At 42.3% G+C, this 24,402-nt stretch overlaps 1 protein-coding gene across 2 annotated transcripts in view; it reads right to left on the reverse strand.

The window, feature by feature from the left end:
* insyn1 (inhibitory synaptic factor 1) overlaps nucleotides 1-20,686 on the reverse strand; it is a 57,376-nt gene extending 36,690 nt beyond the window's left edge. Inside the window, exons 1-2 of one of the 2 annotated variants that reach the window (XM_050046145.1) lie at nucleotides 20,168-20,686; nucleotides 17,968-19,609 (exon numbers count right to left, since the gene is read on the reverse strand). In XM_050046145.1, the coding sequence (XP_049902102.1) occupies nucleotides 17,968-18,111 (144 nt within the window). In that variant the 5' untranslated portion in view covers nucleotides 18,112-19,609; nucleotides 20,168-20,686. Of the gene's footprint in view, nucleotides 1-17,967; nucleotides 19,610-19,913 lie in introns of both variants that reach the window. The other variant, XM_050046137.1, reaches the window with a different exon arrangement.
* Between the last annotated feature and the right edge of the window lie 3,716 nt (nucleotides 20,687-24,402).

The raw sequence follows: 24,402 nt of genomic DNA on the forward strand, positions 1-24,402 counted from the left end.
AGGTCCATAAATATTTGGACAATGATACAGTTGTCGTCATTTTGGCTCTGTACACCACCACAATGGGTTTTAAATGAAACAATGAATACCTGCTTAAANTTTTGCCCTGGCCTGCTTGAAGAGTAACTCGTACTTTGAGTAATTTATTAACCAGGTACTTTTTTACTTTTCTTTGGGTAGTGTTGTCAAATGTTAATTTTTACTTGTACTTGAGTCATTTTTTTTATGGGAATAATTGTACTTTTACTTGATATAGATATTTAGTTCTCTACCTAACACTGCTTTAACTCCACAGGCATTTTAATTCTTATTACGACAGGACCTTCTTAAGCTAAGGGTCTTTTTTAACTCTAAAATATTTATATGAATTGGAATTATGAGCCTGTAAAACTACAGAATTTTTTGTTGCAGCTGTGTTGGCTAGATTTTTGCAACTGTTAAGACCCTCTCAGGCAATTAGCGACGTATATTGAAGAAGTCATTCAAGACATTCTCTCTTGCTTTGTTCCTTCCCACCTATCTGAGTTAAAGCCTTTGCACACTCAGGGCCGAATTCACAAAGAATGAACTGCGGCCGCTGATAGCACCTTGAATTGCACTTCACTTGCACCCGCAGTTTGCTCCGTCTTAATGTCCTATTCACGCGCTTATGATATACCAGCGCAAACACGGCCACAAAGTTTGGCAGCTGAGTGCAGTTTGCCCCTGATTTGCCCCTGATTGCAATAAGCCACACATGGCAAAGTATAAATGCTGGCTTTGCGCCAAGAACACCGTGGCAGAACAATGGCAGCTAGGAAGAGAACGCAAGCTTGAGGTCCTGACCGAGGAGGTGTGAACCCATTCCTCAAAACACCCTTAAATACCTTCTGTTAGCACCAGCTTTCTGAAGATGTTATTTTTTTCAGTAATTAACTGCGTGTGGCTATTAGCGCTGGTATTAGTTAATTAGACTTTGTTTGGCAAAGTACTGAATACTGTATACCCTCATGTAGTGATGTCTGCTGGTGAGTCAGTCTAACAGTGTCGGATGGGTTGAGGCTGTGGATTTCACCAAGTTTGACCACTTTATCACTATTCCCTCTCACCTGTAGCTGTTTTTTCGTTATCTTTTGAATTTAATATGAATTATGGAACCGTTTTTGTTCACGTTTGTTTCCCCCATTTCGTATAATAAATTATTGAAAGTTGCTTTTGAAGTGCGTTTTGAGAACGACCGCAGACTGTCACCTGTTCAACGCATCAATATCTTCAGATGCCATTAAAGTAATAATGATTATAATAATAATGTCAAAATATTATTTACAGACTGATTTAACAGACGATCACTGCTGCCACGATCACTGGAAAGTTTGGGTGAGAGGCTTCCACAGAGGAGCGCCCAGTTTGCACCAGCTTTCTAAAGACGTTATTTACTTCACTCAAACTGCGTGGCTATTAGCGCTGGTGTTAGTGAATTAGACGTTGTTTATCAATGAGGCTCATTTGCATAGAAAGGGGCAATTTTTGCGCCAAATATATGCATATTACCTCATTTAAATACGTGCAAATAACACCGGAGCACCGAGACGCAATCTGCTTGGCAGCGCAGTTAGTGGAGCATTTCACCCTCTGCGCGTGCTTTGTATCTGTTTGCTCCATTTTTACCGGTTTAGCGGCCGCAAAAGCCATGCAGTCCTTTTGTGAATTCGGCCCAGAGTCTTTTTTTTTTTTTTTTTTTCAGAGGCGTTTTTTAAGTTTTTTAGTCAGTCATCCGGAAAAAAAAACCCCAACAAAACGTTAAGCACAGAAACCTAGCACACTGATTCCATGCGTTTTATTGTTCTACTTGTTGTGAAAATTCTCAAGACGTTTCAAAATTAAAAGACACACTTCCCTCTTTTGCCTCGCTCCAGCGGAGTTACCTATCTGGCTGTCACCACTTCCTCCCTGTCTTTCATTTGGCAACTCAGCTGCATGAAGGGCGGAGCTGTCCTTCCTCTCTGTCCTCCACTTTCTGTGTGCGGGCCACATCCTTCTTGTCTTCGTCATCATCCACCTGAATATTACTATTCGACCTGTTGAAAGTGAGCTATCAGGACACTTGGTGTCCTCCCTGGCTCATGACCTTGGTGTCTCTCACTGCTGTCACAGTAGGGGTTAAATGAGCAACACACATCATCATACATCATAGCAAGTTACCTTATACAAAACATGCAGAGCACGCTATAGGTTAAAAAGGTCAAATACCAGAATTTTCTATCACAGTTATAAAATGAGTCTATGCACCCCGTTCCTCTGTCTTGTCACAGCTGTGTCCTGCCGATACATTTTCTTCACTGATTCTTGGTCAAACGTTTCTAAAGGCTCTGACAGATGCGTTAAAATGCAGAAAATCAAACCTGTTCCAAACATTTTAATGACGGACAAAAGTTTCGGACTCAGTGTGCAAATGTAATTGACACAACATGATGTCTTATCTATTTATACAGGTGCAACAATTTTGACAATAAAAACAGACTCAGTGTGCAATGGCCTTTACGCTGCATTGATAAGGAGTTATCACAAACAGTTGTTCTGTTGTGCTTTCTTATAGTTTGTATAATACATACAAGTGTGTCACTGATGTAACCGGTCAGAAGTTGAAGATGCAATGAGGTCTTTAAAAAGTATACCAATGGTCATGAAAAGGTCTTAATATGAAGTTAAAGTATGGAATTTAACATCAGAATTCCTGCATATACCCTGATCATCATAAGAAAGCAGGAGGCAAGTTGGGGTATTGTGACTTTAAAGATGTCTGTAGTTTTTAGATGTAGGCAGTGCCCTTGATTTTTTTTCTTCCCTTTATCATAATTTAGACATGAAGATGTACTGAAAACACAGTTCCCTTTAAAGAGTGTGTGCCACCACAAATTTAGCTACTCGCAGCCCATTTAATATCGCCTCCATTTAGGTCATAGCAGATGTCATTGACTAAATGTAGACCAAAGCTATTTTTGGTTGTTACAAATGACTCTGCAAAGCAATAGTGACGCAAGACAGATGGATCTGATGCTTCTTAAGGGCGAAGGACTTGTGAAATTCCAGCATCAGTTAAAAATAAGGGCGTTATTAAAAAAAAAAAAAAAAAAAAAAAAAAAAAGAAATTACAAGCTCACAGATGGATGAAGAGAAATCTTTCGTCCTCCTTCATGAACTCTTGTAATTATGCTCTGGCTAACAGCCACTCTAGTCAGCTCCCAGTGCAGATGCAGGAATGACAGGTGTTAAATAGCTCGATCCTGTTTTTTATTGTCGTGCATGTGTGACTGACTTGCAGCCATAGAATTATGAGTTGAACTGCTGACCCTCTGGCTCACCAACCCCAAAGAGGAACACCCCCCCCCCCCCCCCCCCCACCAGCCCTGTGCACACAGCTCCAGCTTTGAAAAAAGAACTGCTGTCTGCAGGCCAAGAGATAAACCTTCTCTGTCTGTCTGTCTCTCTTTTCTTTTTCTCTGTCTCTCCCTAGCTCCTCCTCTCTCCCCCTCTCTTTCACCCTGCCTCCATCTCTTCCTCCTTCTCCACATCGTCTCTTGATTCTCGGTCTATAAATATTTTCCCCAAACACACACAGACACCTGTACAGACTGAAACGGACATTGGATGCCCTGCTGTTGTGCTATACCCTTGTCCTATTTGTTTTGTGCTGACAAAAGCCTCCACGCAAACCCAACAATGGATGACCTGAGTGTCTTCACCCTCACCTGACTCTGAAAGTCCTGACTGTGGGCAAACCACTCCATCAAGCTGCCCTCTTTGCCAACACGAACAGCTGATTCTAGGAGTTATAATTCCAGCTTTGACCTTGATAGCCGCCGTGGAGGTCATCATTGCAGCTCCACCTCTGCTTCCTGTCTCCCTTCCTCCTCCTTCTATTCCATGTCAATGGCTCTGAAGCTAAACAAGGACAGGCTTCAAACATTAGGTCAATTAGTTACATGGTTTGCCTTTTGGCAAGTCACAGATGCACACAGGAATGGTAACAAACCTTAAGCTGCAGACTGGGCACTATGATTTATGGGGTAGTGCCAGGACATTTAGCTCTGTGGGGGTCATTTTTTCTACAGACTGGACTGAACTGACCACTGAAACCATAGTTTTCAAATAATAGACGGACAGCAGAATGGATTAGATGATCAAATATGATAACTTATCACTTGAAAAAGCAAATCAGTCCGTATCTTATCCCGTCCAAAAAGTCATCCTTAGTATCTCTATCAGCCATCTCATTTCCAGTGAATAATCTGTGCTCACTCACTGGGAGCCTCAAAACTGTGACTCATAGTTGAATTGAGGACAGTGGAGCGGCTTTACTTGTCAGACTCTTCAGCTATTTCATACTTTCCTGACCACACGCAGCATGCAAATGTGGATTTTTGTGTTGAAGTGAATGTTCTTTATACATGAGCATCACTTGCGGCTGTACACGTGAGTCAGTTTGGGCGAACATGAGCGTGCCATGCATAATGGATTTATCAAAGAAATTACTATGGTTAACGATCAACTATGTAAGGCTGTATTGAATATATTTTGTAGTGTATTTTTGTGTGAGTGATGGAGGCACTACTTAGGTTAGTCAATCAAAGCATATTCATTTCGATCAATCTTAGAGTGTAGGACCTCACAGTGTTGCAAGCTTCAATGGCCAGGGTCAAGGAAACCACTACTAAAATCAATAGGATCTGTCATTCAAATGGCTTTCTTTGTTGATCTTCATCTATAAATTAATAAAGCAAATCATGCAGTCTACTGGTGATAATGGTGCAACTAGGGGATGAGTTATTGCTGTTTGGATAACCCTTTGTATTGTTGGTTATTGGACAGCCTTTACATTAGAAACCACAAGTCATCACACACAGTGAACAGTTTTTCATGTAGGGCCCCTGAAGGGCTCTAAATCAAACCATCTACATAGGAAAATGTTGAGTTGTATTTGGGCTTTAAATAACAATTTATTTCTATTTCTATTACCGATTCATTTACAAATTGTTTTTTGATTTAATCCATTTCTCGTTCAGTCTTTATAGCGTCCAAAAATAGTAAAACACTACCCACCACAATTTCCCTCAAGATGATGTTTGTTTGTCCAAAACCCCCAAATATTCAGTGTTTCTACAATGTAAGATAAGGAAGGAAAACAAGTTTGTACATTTGAGGTTGGATCTAAAAATTCTATTAAAAGTATCCTTCCTCTCTTAAAAGCCCACTATAAGATAAAGATAACACCATTATTATGGGATATGTCTTATCAAGCTAGTACTGGTGTTATCGTTGACATATATTTATGTTTCTTTAGGGAAACAGCTGCATGTTCATCAAATAGATGGCTGTAAAAATAGCTAAAGAGGCTAATGGTTTTGCCTTTGCTGTTAGCATTTTGAGACCCTCGATCAGATCAGTCTTTTTATAATCACGCAGCCATCTGACAACAGAAACAGCTTCCCACGGGCCTGCCACCTGTGATCACTGATGATTGTATTTACTGGAGCAAAGCAATAAGCAAGTAGCCATGAGTCAATGTGTCCATGTGACACTGCAAACAATAGCCTAAATACAGTACCTAATATATGACATCGAAATGTATCAGAATCCCATGGACCGTTCCCATGACAACATTGGATATTTGTAAAGGTGACCGATATCTGTTGAATTCAAATAATAAAATATTCAGTACCAAATCATAATTTTCCCTTAAAAAATACAGTGAAATGTTTGGGATGTCACAGTGTTGGAAACAAAGAAGTCAGTCCAAAGGTTATTAACCTTGGGAATTTGCTAATGCATGTTCATCAGTGAATTCATCAGTAAATTCATTTTTGTCCAATCTGCTTTTTGCATAATCATAATTAGGATTTTTTTTTTCCTCTCTAATCAGAACCTGCAGCACACGGTCCGTCGCAGCCCACATCAACCTGCAGTCCCATCCCCAGTTAATATCCTTGAGAATAACAGCGGACCAAAAAGTCTAATTATAATTTTCACCCTCGTAGACCTTGCTGTATCGTCTACTTTGCATAAAAGTCAGAAATCTCGGGCTTCATCATCTTGGCCATAAACTGCCAACTGCACAGGTGACTGCGCAGATGACAAAAAATATTAATCACCCACACAGTTTGTTGACATGTTCTGTCTCCCGTCTGCTCTTAGCTGTGTGTCTGAATAATTAGCATGTCCTCTCTGCTGTGCCTCTTTCATCTCGCCCTGCCCTGCATTAGATGCTGCGTTGTCATGCTATTGACAATGACAGTGGTGGCAGCCATCCATGCCGTGCCACTGGCAGAGTGTGAGCTGCCTGTGAGGCGATGAGAGAAAGAGGGGGAGAGGGAGATTCCAGAAACATGGAGGGCTGTCTTTGAAGACGCTCAACAGGGTTTCATTTCTTGGTTTTACATCTTAGACTCAGAGATTGTAAAGGTGCTGCCCTTTACAGGGAATCACAGTGGCTTTGGTAAAACGTGTACAAACATTATGACAAAGGTCACTTATAAGCTGAACAAAAAGCAGAAACACAGCCACTGCTGAATTCTTACTGGAAGTATGACTTATTATCACGGCCAACTAATTCACCTGCAGCCTCAACACCTGCTCCTCCAACACTTTCTGACACTAAGCTCGCTCCATGCTGGGTTGACGGCCAGCACCGATGAAATTTAACACCACCAGTCCAATTTGCAAGCCGACAACTAGCCACTTAGCCAAAGCGATAAAAGAAATAGTTCACAAAAGCACAGAAATGTAGGAATTTAAAATCATAGGTCTCTTATTACCCTTTTATGCAACCATCTCCCAGCATGCTAAGAGTCTTCCTGAGTGAACAGGTGTTACGCCTTGATGCAGCTCTGTGTGCCGCTCTGTTTTACTTGGCTCGTTTTCGATGTGAATGTTTAAATTTCGTGATTTGTGTGTTTGGTACAGCTGTCTATGATGGATCTTTCAAGGATTCGCTGTTTTTTTTTTTTTTTCTTTGGACAATTTATATCTCAGTCTGGCACTAGCTCTGCAGCACCCAGGTGGCCACATTGTCCATACTAAAAACCTTACACCACTTAAGCTCTGAAGATTTATTGCAGACTGTTACCAGGCTCATCCATTGTGAGATTCAAATGTTCTCTTGCATAATAAGTAAAAACAAAATATCTGATTAATTCAGGAAGACAGGTCCCGCTCAGGTCCACGACGCAGATTAACTATGACACCCTGGGCCAAGCTCAGACGCCATGCTTTGATATTCAGACAGACAGGCTCCTCACAAAGTGAAGTAATTAATGACATTTAAATGTTAAATGGATCTCTGTCTAGTTGGCATTAATTAGGTGGATTAGAAATAAATCCCAGTCAGAGAATCTAATGTTTTGGCATTTCTGGAGTCCTGTTGCAAAGTGCATTACCTCAGTATTAGCCTATTATTCCCAACAGTAATCTGTGATCTCGCAGTCAGAGAAACTAATTTATCTCTACTATTTATATCAATCCCTGCATTATTTGCCAGGACTCGCAGTTATGTTTTTTTCTTGGCAGTATTTCCAAAGCTGAGGACAAATTTTTTTTTATTTTTAGCAATAAAAGTCAAATTCACTTTTCGTGTGTTTTGAGGCCAAATTAAATTAAATTTTCAACATCAACAAACTTATGTGCAAATACTTTAATACATCTGAGACTTTGTCCTCTCTAATGTCATGTTCTGAGGCGGTGCTTACTCTCAGGCTGTGATTACCAGCAACAAGCCAGACCAATTTGAATTTCAACAAATTATTTCTAACATTAGACGAACAAAAACCTAAAACTATCTGTTGTATTTATGAGCTTCATTACACTACACAGGCTTAGAGCAAGTACCAGTATTATTTGGGGCAAAATATAACTTAGTAAGAAGAGTCATCTTCCTGGCTAGCTTGTAGAAATACTAACTTTTTGAACTCTTGGTCTTTGCAACTACTGACATGGTAGAAAATTAACGGAGGTGTTGTTGAAACATCAAGAACTGTTCCTTAGCCAGCAATGTTGAATTCATTTCAATTCAATTTAATTCAACTTTATTTATAAAGCCCAATAACACAAATCACAATTTGACTTTTTTGCTTTACAGCACACGACATCCCACCGTCCTTGAAAAAACTCCCAAAAACGACCCTCCCAAAAAATAAATGGTCGAAACCTCGGGAAGAGCAACTGAGGAGGGATCCCTCTTTTGAAGATGCAGTTTGTTTTTGAGAGGCTAAACACCAACAAATACAGATTGAAGCAGAATATTTTATTTAATGAAAACGTGGGAAATGATTATCTTCTCAAGATCAATTTTGACACTAGGACTTAACAAGGAGTTATTGGAAATGTTTGTATCACACGAGTTTGAAAAAGTCCTATGCAGCCACCAGTGCAATCTTATTCTGCAAATAGTATAATACTAAAAACCTAAGTGTAGCCTGATCTTTGTTTGCAGCTCTGCAGAAATACTGGGTTTTAACAGAAATAATAGATATGCGAAGAAAGAAAAAAAAGCTCTTAAGCATTCAAGTGTTGATTTAGAGTTTTAGTGTCAATGCTATGAACGCAGCTTCCAAGCTTTGAGTTATTCTGTACAGCCCTAAAATAAACACTAAAGAATAATGTCGTTAGAATCATCAGTTGGAGATAACTCGCTCGACAGAGATTGCGTGAAGTAGAGCAGTCCTTTTTTTGTTAGTGTGCAGTGATTTTACTGCAGAGTGAGCGCTCTTGAATTTCATGATGCACATTCTAACAGACGGCTGTGGACAGGATGCAGCGTCACAGAGGAGGAGAGACGAATAAGGCCCCTTATCTTGTCTCTTCTACTTAGACGTGGTGAATTTACAGCTCACAGCAACTTACTACGACACGGTCTCAGGCTTTTGTTTGATATCTAGTCTTGCCTAAAAAGTCGATGCACACTTCCGATCTATCGGACAGTTAAGCTTGTTTACTATATTACGTGAATGCCACTGTCACACAGAATGTCCCACTGAATCTCGTTCAAACTTTATGGGAAAAAGGAATTGTCGAATATTTTGTATTGAACAGCCAAAACTAATTTTGCTCACATAAGTCGGGTACAGCCCTACGCTATTCTAAAGCTAATTTTATTCTATGTATTTAAGTTGATCATTTAGTTAGACAGTGTGCTGGATGTGACTTCCTCAGTGATTTCTCCATGTATGAATTTTACATGTACAATTACCTCAGCACAATTTTTCGGGGCCGAATTAAGCCTTAAAAACACAGTAAGACATTCAAGTATTGTTATTGTAACTATCATGACACATTGGTGACATGTCTGATAGTGATGTCACTTTAGCAGCATTGCAGCTGAGCTCATTGACAAACCTTTGCAAGGTGGAGAAGATTTTTTAATTTGCGTATTTGCTGTCTGGACTCCAACGCAATCAATAAAACAAGTCTAAGTGAAGACAGGACAACCTCGCAGATGTTGTGCCAAAATTTATAGACCTTAAAAAATGAGTTTTCCACGGTGGTGTGTCCTTATTTTGTCCTTGGTGTGTATTTCGGGTTTCTTCGGGACACAAAGGAACTGTGCTTGGGGAAGTGTGCTTAGTAATACAAATGTGCTTATGTGGAACTCTGACAGCTTCCTTATAGGGTCATTGGACATTTGTGTTTTGGGATAATACGATCAGAACACATTTACTTCATAACAAGGTAAACAAGAGGCTAATCCTTGTTTTTAATAATCCTATGAAATATTTTCTAAAATAAAAAAGATTTGTCCTCCCTCATAATAAATGACTTTCAGTGCATCAAACTACAGGCACACATTGATTCTACAAGTCAGGCTAAATGTTACTCTATATAAGTGCACTTCAGGTTTAGCTTTCCTGTGCAGCAGCTTATTTGCTTTAATTATGACAAATTACTGACAATTTTTAGACTCTTTTTTTAATTACAACTGGATTGCCACAATAAAGAGTGACAAATGACATGCTGTAGCATTTTACAATTAAGAACTTTGGGGAAATACTGCAACAACCTTTCCACTACACAGAATGTTATTAACCATTTTGGCTGCCCTTTCACCTGCTAACATTAAATCTGAAGCCAAAAAGTCAAACATCCGCAGCTCTCCTCAAGATGCAGAACAAACTACCAGATGCAGCACAATTTTTCCATGTTTTTTCCCCATAAATGTTGAATACACATAGCACTAGGAAACATCTTGTGAGTTATCTGCGAGCACCTGCTGGGCATTACATGTAAAGAGGACGGACATGCTACGCGCAAAAACTTCAAAGTGTTTTTAAGGCCAGAGGATACAGATGCTCAGTTGTGTGTCATCTCAGTTCAGCTGTTTCTGCTGGTTAAAACTGAACAATCTCATTTGAAACTGGGTTGATTTATGATGCATCACAGACTAGGGCTAAAAATAAAAGGAAGGACAAAAAAAGCCTCTTGATGATCCCTCAGTATAACACAGTTCCAAAGATTGTAGCTGGATTAAGCTGCTACACTGGTGAGTGGGTTGGCCCACGCTGCCCTGAGCACTTTCACAGGCTATGGAAATGGAGGAAAATATAGCATCTCTTCACATTATATATTTGTATCTCTCGGTTTTTTCCTTACCAGCATCTGTACTCCTGGTTAAAAAAAAAACGTATCCACACCTGGTAAAAGAGACAGTCAGTCTGAAGGCCTAATGGAGAGCAAGCTGTCCCTCTGCGTACAGTATGCTTTGACACAATGAAATGATGTAGCTATTCTTGGAGGCTGCTTGTGCACTTCGATGGATGCCATTTTTCACACCATTAACTACAGCCTACTGGTTTTATTCACAGCACAGAGATAGGCCAAAACAATCCTAAACACGCCCACGAACGAGCACAATTGCAACAATTGATCTAAGCTGTTCCACCCAGTCTGTCGCAATTCTGTGCAGCAGGAGAAACCATTATCTCCATCCACCCTTCATCTCTCTCTCTCTCTCTCTCTCTCTCTCTCTCTCTCTCTCTCTCTCTCTCTCTCTCTCTCTCACACATTCTCTGTCTTTCTTTTCCTTGCCTTTAACTCCCCTTTTCTTCCTGTTCAGCTCTATCCTTGCCTAGGGACAAACAAAAGGGTTCGTGGCTCAATCTCAAAGTACAAACATGCATGGTAAAATCTTTTTTCCTGCTTTATCTGTAACTAGCTCACAGTAGGCTTGTTAGCTGATAAAAATCAATTAGCAAGACGAGCGCAATTTTTGGAATGTTTACCTCAGCAAAGGTGTAACCTAAAGCCCTCATTACAGTCTATGCTGAGTGCAGAGTTCGCGCGGGGAGGCAGAGCTCAAAGGGCCAGCTAATCCAGTGGGTCTTACAGGCATGATGGGCTAGTCAATATGCTGGGCCTGCATCCTAAAGAAGCTGGGGCTCCACAGCAGAGCTAGGTAAAAGAGGCTCAGGGGAATGCTTTGCGTGGTGCCGTTTTATTCTCTCCACAGCTCTCAAGGTTAGATGCCGCTAAAGTCTTAACCCGTTGTTTACCGCTGGTCCCTCCCGTCTTTGATTCTGCTCTCCTTCAATTCTCAGTGCTGCTTACTTTTTAATATGGGGATCAGGGAATTAAATTCAGTTATTGCTAGCATTGCAGGCTAGTCTTGCATCAGCTAAATGCACAGGATGTGTATATATTTTCCTTTCATTAAAGCAGTGATGGGCTGCATTTGTTTCAGATTATGTGTTGACTGTGACCAGGTAAGAATCAAGCGAGATAATCTGACATTTCCACTTAAAATCCCAAAGCAGTATTTCATCAGTCCCGAGAATAATTGAGCCTCCCATTCATTCTGAGAACGGACACATTTATGTGGAGCTCAGCTCAAGGCAGCAACACAGGTGTGGAGATGGCAGGGTGTTTTATGCTCAGCAAAGAATAGATAAGGCTTGAGGTACCGTGTTCTTGTTGTTTTCCTGAGCAAAGAGAACTCCGCTGGAGGCACGTCACCAAGTTTAATTTAGGAATTTAATTTCCACACACAAAAGAGGTCAGACAAGGAGGAACAAATTGACAGACACAGCAGGCGGGTACTTGTCATTTCTTCCAAATGGCTTTTAATGAGAAGAAACCCTTTGGCCCAGGTATGTCAGGTTGAAGAGTACTTTGCTGTCTGAGTGGTTAAGCTTTCAGCATTGCCCACCCGAGTGTTTTTGGCCCACAAGGACAGCCGGTCGACATGTTCTCAGGTCAGAGCCTGGGCCAAACACTGTCTCAATCTGAAGTAAATGGACTCTCTGGTGGAGAACAGACTGGGCCATCCTCAATGGAGATCACTGGGCTGTGGTCAGCTGGCCAGTAGACCCACAACACTGGCGGCCAAGTCAAAATGGTTGCTTTGTGGGAAGGGATCCACCAGGACACAGCTTTGTGACTGATTGCAATTTCTGATTGTAGACATTCATTTGGACAAACAGAAAGAACCACAATCTCCTGCCAAGATGATGTGATACTCAGCCACATCAAGTCATCATTAATCGTCGAATTAAACTGGATTTTTATTTACAGTGTAATTACTTTGGCATGCACGGTGGAAGCACTTTTTTAGGTAAATTTAATTGTTTTCCTCATATTTTTCCCCCAACTCTGTGGCTATAAAGATAGATATACTTAATTTGGGGTAAATATTTAATCCAAGCATTTAATTGGGGGTAAATCTCACCATAATTACTTACTTACAGCACTTACGTGCCTCTGTAGTGACCCAGTTCTCCCACATTAAATGTACCAATATTTTTGCCATGCCCTGAAACATTCCCCAAAATATTCCCTTGTAACAGAAGCAACTATTTCCTAAATGAGAGTGCATTCACCAACGTGCTTTATATCATTCTGCTCCCTGAGTGAAAGAGCTGGTAGCTACTGGAGTCCCCCCTCATGGTTAAATGTTGAAGGATTCTTGCAAGGCAGTTTGCTGCTCCCTGCCCCGCTCAGCAGCAGCAGCAGCAGCAAGGGGAAACACATAGTGAGGAGAGGATATGGCCCCTGCAGAAAAAAAAGGCCCTTTGATTTTGGTTTTGGTCTCTCTTGGGCTGCCTCTGGGTTTGGAACAGATTTGGTTCAGTGCTGAGCGCGGCAGCTTCAGCAGAGAGGGGACCGTGGTTCCCCCCTCGACGTGGATGTGTCATAACTGGTTTCAGTCTCGCTAAGGAGACACCGCTGGCTTGGCTCGCTGGCTGGCTGATCTGGGGCCAGCTGTTTGGATACCACACAGAGCTTTAACAATGCAGCATTTAAGCATGCCTCAGACATGAAAGAGTGCCAACACGGTAGCCTTTCTGATCAAACCGTTCACATAGCAGTTTTCTTTGACAGACTCCATTTTAGCACAAATGCCTGATTTGACAGCCAGGCCAATGGGATCAGGCGGGTGGTATTGGGTGATGAATAGAAATTGAATAGACCACCCCATTTCTTTAATGTGAATTTAAATGAGATGTGCACCTGCAGATTTAGTGGTGGGCTTAGCTTGTCGAGCACAAAGTTGACTGTTTGTATTGGAAACAAGCAAAAGGCTGATAGTTCTGCTGCTGCCGCTGCTCACAGATGATTTTTTTTCAGTAGATCAAACGCATCCATGAAACACTTTCGAAAACTGCATGGTGGTCAGTCTCATTAATAAAGCGGTTACTCAGGACTTCATTCCTAAAAAGCTGACATTTGGAGGACACAGCTTTCACCTGACACAAGTGTTTTCCTGCTGCCTCCCTCCTCTGTCTTCAGGCCTGTGGCTCAGTCGAAGCAGTAAGCCAGTCTCCAGTATCACGATGAGCCTGTGCAGACAACTGCTGCGAGGCTGACTGATAGAGGCCAGTGTCCTGAACGTGCTGTACTCTGCTACTGATAATCGCTCTTTGTCCAGCTTATATTCACTCCTTTCATTTAGAGCTTTAATTCTACGAGTCCTGATTGCCTTCCTGTGTTCATTTGTCTTGAGCTGCGCACAGACGCGCACCGTCTTCTGCTCGTGGTATGATTCTGCATAATAACTACATCCACATAATAACAGTCCATCATTCCTGTTTGGTTCCATATAAAGATGTGTAGCTCACTGCCAGCCCCCTTCCTCCACCCAGTCCGTGCCTCTGCATCTTCTCCCCAGCCTCTCTCTCTCTTTTTTTTTTGTAGCGCTTCATTAAATTCTTTCAATTTACCAGCCTGTATCTCTCTAATAACCAACATGGGTGCACTCCTACATTTGCGTTTCCTTACTTGCCCCTTTTTTCTTAGTGAAATTCACTTTTAGGAAAATCAACAACTCAACATCAGAAATTTCAGAGGTCGCTTTGCTTTCACTTTGGTGCCATATCTCCCCCCTCCTTGTTTATCCTCAGACTTCTAAGTCCAAGGTTGAAATGATACCCAAATGAATTATTTCCTCTGGAGTTGCCACTCCTGCCACTGTTATTATTACAAATGGAGTGGTTTATCAGTATATTACCTTCCAATGTCCTTCCTTTAGATCCTTCTCATTTTACTTGTCATGGAGCCTGTAATGGGATTCACAAGTAAGACAGGCAGTATTTGGCTGTAATAGGCTTGTGAAGGGAGCAATCTAGAAAAACTGTGTGCTATGTTAGATTTGTCTTTGACATGTAAAGGAGATTCATAGCCTGAGACTATCACGGTGATGCTTCACATGCTTAAGTCAAAACATTCTCTCTAATAAAACAGTGTTATATCTGTATTGCAGTATAATACGGTCAAAGCATGGTTTAAGACACATTGTATAATTTAATATGTATTTATCTGCTTGCTTGGGGGTAGGTAGCCACATTGAGTTCCTAAATGTCTGCGGATTTTAAAATCCCTTTAGCTAAATAGCCAAAGGAACGTGGTATATTGTACCTCCTGTTTAAACAGAGCCAATCAGGGACTACTTTGTTATGTTATTAGCTGCTGCGTTAATTCTGTGGAATGACGATGTTACCTCTTTACTTGGTAAAACACAAAACCAGCATTAATGTAGTCAGGGATCAGAGTACTAAGATGGGTAATACTGCTGTACTCTGTGAAGATTTGACTAAAAAAAGCACAAGCCCTCCCATACTTAAATGGAAATTTCCTTGGTATTGCTGTTTAATTTAACATTCATTATGGCTCATTTCTTAGGCTCCCTTAAAAATGGCTGTTTGCTGAGCATTGGCTAAAATTTCAATAGAAACAATTATGCAGCATAAGAGATTATTAAAGGCAGGTTTCTGAAGCCACACAAGAAAAACAATTCTCATTCACATGACAGTGATTAAAATTCAATGGTACGTTCACCACTGGGTTTAAGTAGATTGTGCTGAGTGTTGTTTGTAGTGATTCAGACTCAGGATGATGAATTTTGGCAGAGAAGAAAGTAGGATCAATGGATTTCTCCTTTTTAAGACTTCTGTACCTTTATGTAGAAAGCAAGTCACTTTGGGGTAGAATCAGAGGAGGTGAAGTTCTTTCTAAAAGAATAGTTCTGTTCATTTTCAACCTGTGTCCTTATTTCCTAATTTATACCATCATGTTGACTTTGTCACATATTTCATAACTTTTGTTATTGGTGCTCGTTGTGCTGAGAAAGTAGTCATTCAGAATGGACTGTTCTTGTTTTTGAATGATTGGCAATGACCACCCCTGGACTTTTCACAAACTAAACCAATCAATTGGATTTATAAACTTTATTCAAGTGATTTTCTGTGTCAACTACTTTTGTGAATGTGAGATTGCCCTTTGGCCCTCCTAAAATTTTCCTTGGGGTATGAAGTCAATTATCAATTAAAACCAATAAATGTTGTAAGTCCTCATTTAAAACGTAGAGATGAAGGTATTATTCCCTGCACTTTAATGGTCTTAAAAAAATCTGCAGAACAAACGTTTATTTAATGGTTGATGCAAAAGGCTATGAAGACCAGATGGCTAAAACTGGACGAGAAAACCTCCCACAACCTCTTATATTTAATTGGTGTGAAGGTATGGACTAAATGGTCTAACTGGAGACTGCAATATGCTTCAACATATGCAATACTTTAGGCAATGGGCAATCAGAAAATTGAATGTAGGCAGATTCTGTTGCAGTGTGACTAATGATGACTTTTTTAATTCAGCTTCTCACCAATTGGCACAATGACACTGTACGCGTGTGATTTTGAGCTATGAAAACAGCACCGTGAAGTAAGTATCGTAACAGACCAGTAACTTCCTCATTTCTGGGCAGCTACGTGCTTCGGAGTGTCAGCTCTTACTCCTCGGAGCACTGCAGTATCTCCCAGTTCCCCAAAGACCTTGTGGGTGATAATCAGTCATTACGGCTCCTTCACTGAGTTATTTATTTCATTACATTCACACGGCAATTCATCATTTATTTATGTGACAGTTGTTATCTATTATGTTGTTCCTTTCATGTGGCCAAGAATGAGAGATTTTATGGAACATTAGGCTTCCATGCGTCTGACGGCGCTACTCTGATTCTGTTTCTTCATCTCCCTTTGATTCCATCTGCACTCTCACAGGTCAGTTAATTGCAGGATATTGATACCAGCATTATGACTGCCACTGCAGCTAATACGATTCCTTAGCCATTTCAATATGTGGGATTGTGCTCTCCCAATAAAAAATGACATTTGAGCCACTGTGCAGAGCCCTCTCTAATGGGGTCTGGGATAAGGATGGTAATATGCGTTGGAGCTGGCAGAGGCACAGGCCGTGTTTTTGTTTATAAATAGCTCCAGCCAGCATTATTCCACTTGCAGTTGTCCCATAATCATCAATCACTCCTGCGCGCAGGCCGGCTTTCTCCTGCTCACCAGAGAGAAGGTGCACTGTGAGCTGTGCCCTTGCACCTCCAACTGTGCAAGTACATAAAGTAGAGCGTGGTGAGTGGGACAGAGCTGGGAGTCAGGGAGGAGAGGGGTGGGGGTGGGGGGGGTTTCTGTGTGGTGATCGAGTGAGTTATGGCAGCTTCACCCCGACTGTTCAAAACCCTCCTCCTCCTTCAGGTCATTACATGCGCTAACATCCACCATTTTGCTTCTTCAACACATTTAGAAACACACACATGCACTCCCTCTGCATCCCTGATCAGAAGCAGGTGGGAGGCCAATCATGTGATGTGCTCGGAGGATGTGGGATGGGTCAGACACAACTGTTTGCTCAAGTTTCATTTGTCTCTGTCTCTCTATCTGCCTTTATCTCTTTCTTTGGAGGAGCTTTGTGGGAAGAGCTCGCAGCTTTAAGGACACTGCAGGGGGAAGATCCCAAAGAGATGATGAGGGCCATTTTGTACTCTCACAAACATGAACAGATGTACTCTGATTATCAGCCACCACACACACATTTGTTGAGTCCATATTCTTGGAGATGCATATAAGAGCACATGCACACGCACACTATCTGTCTTTGCTGATCCTTGTTCAAACTGTGTACTATACACACAAACACAAATCTCCCAGTGTTACCATGGCAGTTGCAAAAATACAGTAGGAATCCAGCTGATCCTTAACAAAATGGTTATATAACTATTGCGGCGCTAAGTCTTGTATCTTATCTAAGCCAGCCTCTGTGTTTCCTTTCAGCCTGGCTTTGTCGCTTTTCAACAGCTCTTCACATCTACTGTACCTCCCACAAGACACCACTGAACACATGAAGGACATTTGTAATTGGCGATAAGCAATTGTTTGATTGGAAAAGGAAGACAGCCTCGCCGCGGTTGTAATCAACAATATCCTCCTGCTAGAAAACAAAAAAAATAAAAAAGTGAGATCTCATCACTTTCAAATCTTAATCAAAATCTCCATGCTGCGAAAAATAATTTTACACTTAATTAAATGCAGCCTACTTGAGAAGCACACCCACCTGGCACCCACAATCTCTCCCTGCCTCCGCCTCTTCGTCCCCCTGTTCCTCTCTAAACCCCCCCACCCCACCCCAAAAGCCTGATATGCGTAAGCTGATTTTGAACCTCACCTCCCGGAGTTCCTTGGCCACATCCTTGAGCTCTTTGAGAATGCCGTCCAGCTGGTCGATCACCATCTTCATGTGGCTGCGGATGCGTTCTCTCGGGCTGGGGGTCTCAGAGGTGTCCCGGGCCGGAGCTCTGCTGAGGGACATCCTTTACAGGGCGACGTGGGGCCAGTGGCCAACAGGCTGAGGGCGTGGGGGAGCCGAGTCGGGGTCCATGTCTTTGGCTACAAGGAGCCTCAGTGCTACTGATCCGAACAGGGGCCCCGGCCACGCAGGGAGACCTCAACATCTTAAAAGCACCTGGGCAGCCAAAACACCTTGCCTCGCCCGCACACTCGGCACAGGGTCACACTCTGACATCCATGCCCTCTGGTAGACGCTTCCAAAAACGAAGAGAAAATGAGCATGGGAAAAGTCAAACGCTGTAAATCCATGGAAAAGGAAGAGGCAAAACACATGGGCTGAAGCTGGTATGAAACTCTTACATAATCGTGTTGAGCCAACTCATCTCATGTGTCAGTGTGTACGTTTGAAATTGTTCCCGAGGAGATGCTATTTAAAACACCTGTCTATGCAGGGAAGAGACTTTGCCCCTCTTTCACTTGTCCGGTACAACCTTTTTGACTTGTGAAACACAGTGACATAATGGCAGGCTAACATACAAAAGTGAAAGCAGAAAAGGGGCTCATATTAACCCTCTTATAGAGAAAGCTATCCAACATAGATAGAAAAATAGAACTCCCGGCAGTGGCTCAATTTTCAAAATGATCGTGTTCTACATTATTGGTGGCCAGCAGGGATGAGATTTGCCTTCTAAATATAGTCCTTCACTGAGGGCTACTGTTTTTTAAGAGAGAAAAGGACAGATCCTGTTTGGAAAAAGGGGGATATTCCTCTGTGCTTTGTGGCGTTTCCCCCTCCAGGAAAAATAAAAAGATTCTCAGTAGAAACTCACATTGAAAATAAACTTTGCTCCACATCCATTTTCTTTGCAGATGATGACTTAATCATGTTGTCCTTCATTTCTCGTCCATGAAAGGGAGGAAGGTAGGTGTGGGTCTTTTCACAGAGCGTCCAATCTCGCCCCAAAGCAGGGCTTATTCCAGGTGGCGTGGGATCAGAATGAATTGATTTCCAAGCCAGCGGAACGTGACTTGTGATGAGAATTTGTGGAGGGATAACAAAAAAATCATGGTGCCTATGAGACACAGTTATGAGGGGGGCTGGAAGGCGAACGAGCACCTTCCCCTGGAATTTGGGTGGCAGCTTGTCTTATGCAACAGCGCTCTCCAAGTCCTATCAGAAAACACTGACCCACAGCAGTCCACAGGGGTGTGCCCAAAAACCAAGGGAGCAGAAACGGAGAAAAGGATTCTCTTCTCTCCTTCAGTTGTTGCTAAGGGAACCCGGTCTGCCTCCTTGTGCTGTGATTGGATAATTATTTTACTTCTTATCCTTGTAGTGTATGTTTTCTCTCTGGACTCTTTTCAGAGAGGCAGAGAGCTCAGTGCCATCCAGCAGGAAGAGATAAATCCCATGAAAGCTTCCCAGAGGAGCCCCAGAGAACAAGCAGGGGGGAGAGCTTCTCGCCAAATCCAGGGCGATGCCACTGCCACAGGGTGCGTTGGCCAATCACACATGGCACCTGGACAGACGGGAAGGAAAGCAATCACTTATTCTCTAATGTCTCAGCCTCCTTTTCCTTTCTCTTCCACTAAATCATGGCAGCACGGAAAAAAAGCAACAACAATACACTGAAGGAGACTCAGAGATGGACGGGAATTAACTGCGCTGATGATTTTTAGCTGCTGTCAAAATGCATCTCTTGCTTCAGCAGCACTTGTCTCACCTCCACAAACACACACACACACACACACACACACACACACACACACACACACACACACACACAAACACGCACACACACACCAGAACACACACCTACTCACCTTTCCTGTGCATCACTTTGCTGTTGCTATGCCCAGAGCTCACTGTCCACGCACAGCAGGATCATTCAAGCTACACACAACCTGCTGGTTCTTTAGCAGTCCCTCTGTCGCACACGCTAACATCTTCTCTTCTCGCTGCCTTGCTGTTCTCTCTTCCTCTCTTTCTCTCTCTGTCTCACACACTCTCTCTCTCCCTCCCTCTCTCTCTCACACACACACACACACGCAGTTCTTTCCCTCCCTCCCCTACTTACTGTCTTGACAGAGAGAGAAGCTTCTATCAGCAGGGTTATTTCACTCTGAGGCTGTGGCTCATCAGAGGAGGAGTAGAAGTGGAGGATGAAGCTGTGGAGGAGGAGGAGGAGGAGGCAGGAGGCATGAGATGGGAACGATGAATGGCCCTGATAGCACTCTGAGAAGGGAGAGAGGAGGCTGAAGATGACTAAGAGCCAGAGCGGCGAGGAGAGCTCCTGTTTCGGATTGTGATGCCGCCACGGCCGCTACCATCACTCAGATAACTGCGCTGCCGAAAACACGCCACCCGTCATCCCCATCAGCGTTCGCCTGCACCGGGAGGCAGCAGACAGAGCGGCTGAGCTGCTGCTGTGAAAAAGGGAGCTGTGTGATTCCTATGACAGCCTCTCCCTCTCTGCCTATCTGCCTGTTTTTGTCTCTCTCTCCCCCCCCTCTGTCACTCTTGCTCTTTCCCTTTCTCCGTCCCCGTCTCTCTGCCCCTGCGCCCTCACTGTGTCCTCGCTGACTGCCGGATGAAGGGAAGCTGATGCCAGAGTTTATCGTGGGGCTCAGGCTCCTGCCAGCACCACTCGGCTGTTCTGCTCGGCTCTGTGGAGGAGGGGCCTGGTGCTTTAAAGGCACAGTGTATTGCACAGTCCCCTCCTCTCCTGTCTTCTCCTCTCTGCTGGCGTCTACACTCCCTCACTATCTCCTCTCGCACTGCCTATCGAGCCTTTGTCACAGTTCTATCGAGGGTGTTATCTCTCTCTTAAATCAAGATGAAGTCTTCCTCTGCCTCCAGCCAAGCAGTCTCTGGGGACGGGGTGTCCAAAAATCCCTGGCTGTTACATCATTAATATACAAAGCAGGTTGGTGTTTGATGACCTCATCTGACTGAGAGACAGAAATAGGGAGGGAGGGCCAGTATGACTTTTTCTCTCCCCCGTCCTCTTCATCAGCATTTTTTTTTTTCTCCTCAACACAACAGCCCTGCAAAAGCCCACCAGAGGCAATTACCCTAATATGAAATTAGTTTTCTACAGGAGATAATGTAACAGTTAAGCAAATTCCTAATGACAACTTCTTGAGCAATGCACGCCAGTTTCCAGAGGGTTTTGGCAGATAACTGTACAGAAAAGAGAAATGCAGAGTGAATTCAGGTTAGGTGAATCTCCATGCAGATGAATTTATACTGGGGCCCTCTGTGGTTTCAACTACTAGCATCACAGACGTTACGCTGATGCTAATTGGACGGATTCGCTGCAATTTAATAAATTCTCTTTCACATGTTTTCTTTGATTAATAAATGATCACGTTTGGCTTTTTAAAAAAATATAATAAACACTCCATATTCTATGTTATCCTATTCAAAGTACACAGTCATAGTGTCATCTTAGGACTTCATCAAATTTTTAGCATGTCGTCACATTCTAAAGCACATCATGGCTCTGTGTGGAGTTGATGGACTGCAATGGGGATCTTGTGTCTCTCTTCGCGTTTACACATGGCTGCTGCAGCGTTGCACAGACAAGATGCTTCTCACAAACTGCTCCCTGCAAGAAACAGGTGTCCTTGAGCATGTTTCCTTTGTAGCTTCACTGCTTAGTCTCTCTGCACATATGGGAGCCTCCCTTCTTAGAACACAGCAACAGTTTGCAGCCCATTTCTTCCTTGCTGTCGTTTTCTTTTTTCTTGACATTGCAAAAATACCTTTTTTGCTTGGATATTCATGGTGTATTTAATAGAGCTCTCCCTAAAAGAGAGAATATATACTAAATGACCTCTCAGTGGAAAGGCCCAGGTGCACAGCACAGATAGCTCCATGTCAGTGATGCCTTCATTGGAAGGGAATTGGATTATTTCCACCTGTAAAATATATTTTTTTAATGCTAAGGTCATCCCGACTCGTGAGTTTTACTAGGAATCTGGAGTGGGTCCAGCAAAATATTGGTTCCACTTAATATTTCTGCCTTGGATTTATTGTGCCACGCCGTTTATGGAGACGTTTTATAGAACGTAATTTTTTTCTGGTTGGGCACAGGCTCACAAACAAGCACAGAGATGCATAAACACACTTATAGACACGTAGGCACAGACCCACAACAACACACACATCAAATACAAACACATAAACACCAGGCTGGGCATTCCTATCCAGAGGAAACTATATTGGTAATTTGGTACCATAAGAATAAAGCCCAGGAGAGATTTTATTTGACTTGCTTTGTTTACCTCCCAATAAGATATCATACACATATTTATTTGTTACAGCGGGGATCAACAGTCTTTATTACTGTTCTTTTTTTGGCAACCTTCCCCCACAGTTTCTGGGTTCACAGCCACTGATGCAAGATGTACACAGGATTTATTTTTTATAATAAAGTGGAGAGAGGGAAATAACAGTGATCGATACAGATACTATATACTCTGCCTCTGTCCACACAGTGTACACATATATGATTACATGGGTGGGTGAGATATATATTAGAGTACTTTCACTTATTTATGAACAGCACACTAGGTCAAAAAGATACAGAAATGACCTGAGTGTCGAAAACACTGAATAAAATATGTTATGTCTCACAGAAAAGAGACACCAAAATTAAAAAGGTGCCAAGTCTGTTCCAAGTGGAGGCTCAACCTCTGACATAGAAATCAGTCCAGAAGAAGAAATGAGGTGACACACCATTGTGCCTGTCAATCCAAAACATCTCTCTTTGGGAAAGGTATTTTGGAATATTACCTCCTGTACTAATTAGGCTTACTGTTGGTTCATTGGCCTTGAAAAAGTAAGACAGGATGGTGGGCCATGCTTGGCCTTCATGTAATGCCCAGCCTTTGCTTAGTCCAGATTTATTGTTCTGGTGGCTGATTTTTGCTCAGAAATATAGACTTAAAAGAGCTGTCTTATTCTGTCCTATATAGGACAGAGCCAGGCTACTTGTTTCCCTCTGTTTCTGTTCTTTGTGCCAAGGTACCATCCACATTTGAACCGATACCGGTATCCAGTGGTTTCTTTTTTTGGGAACTTTATTTTCTCTGTAATAACAGAAAGTTAATGATTTAACCAGCTGCAGGGGCGATATAGCAGACTAAAGCACATTTCTGCTCATCTGCTCTTTTCTAATCACACAGAGCTAATCTTTTGTCTCTGTCTGTCTGTCTGATTTTGTGTGTGTGCGCGAGTGTATGTGCGTCTGCTCATCTAGCAGTGATTCTAGGCTATTATTAAAATAATATAGAAACTAAAACAGACCAGATGCTGAGCTATTGTGGCAGATCGCTGCAGCATCAGTTTTGGCTCACTGGGAAGCCGATGGAGCCTCCGCAGATCTCTGTGGGTGGCTCCCCGGCTTTGGGGCACTTCCGCCTCCTGTCTGAAGTTGAACCCAGGGCCCTTAACAGCACTTTCACCCCTTGTCTAAACCCAGCGTTCTCACCCAGATGTGCTCTCAGGTTGGCACGGATGGATTTAATGTGAATCAGTACTGATGTTATTCAGTTGGTACCCAATGCTACTTTGTGCTAAGCTAAGCTAACTGGCTGCTGACGGTGGTTTTGTTTACTGTAAAGACATGACACTGGTATCAAAAACCAGTTAGATGTCTATGGAATAAACTGAGTCTCCTATCATAAAGTTTTGAATATTTGAATAAAATTTCTTTAAATAATTCTTTTGTATTTCCACCTACAGGTGAAAAATTCATGATTTCCAGGAAGTCAGAAAATGATTTCGATAAAAGTGCATTAAGAGATATCCTGTTTTGAAATTTGTATATTGTAGGCATATACTTTGAAAAAAAAAAGATAACAACATTGAAAAGTAACTTTTCATTTCAATTTGAAGAATCTGTGTGCGACCATATTCCCCCCAAACCAACTCCTCTCCAGCAATACATCACCCTTTCCTCTTCACTAATTAGCTTTCATTTAGTCCTCAATACCCTAGATTCTCTTCACTGCTCAAAAAGCTGCTAACACACAGTTTCTCCTGTCTTGTACAAGGCATATAGGTCTTACATGCTTCAAACAAAACCAAGTTCATCAGCTAACCAACATTCTTAGTTCATCTTCGAACTTCAAGGTGGAGTTCATTTGCATAGCTGACACACATCCTCATCATGAGCTTATCTTTTATTAATCTGTATCATTTTCTGAGCCTTAACTGTCCATTCCCAGCAGATGAGAGTGAAGTAACTGTACGAATTTGAAGCTGGCTTGGAGGGGATGTGTCACAGGAAATTATGTGATGGAC

Source organism: Epinephelus moara, chromosome 1, assembly GCF_006386435.1.
Source record: "Epinephelus moara isolate mb chromosome 1, YSFRI_EMoa_1.0, whole genome shotgun sequence".
Taxonomy (NCBI): domain Eukaryota; kingdom Metazoa; phylum Chordata; class Actinopteri; order Perciformes; family Serranidae; genus Epinephelus; species Epinephelus moara.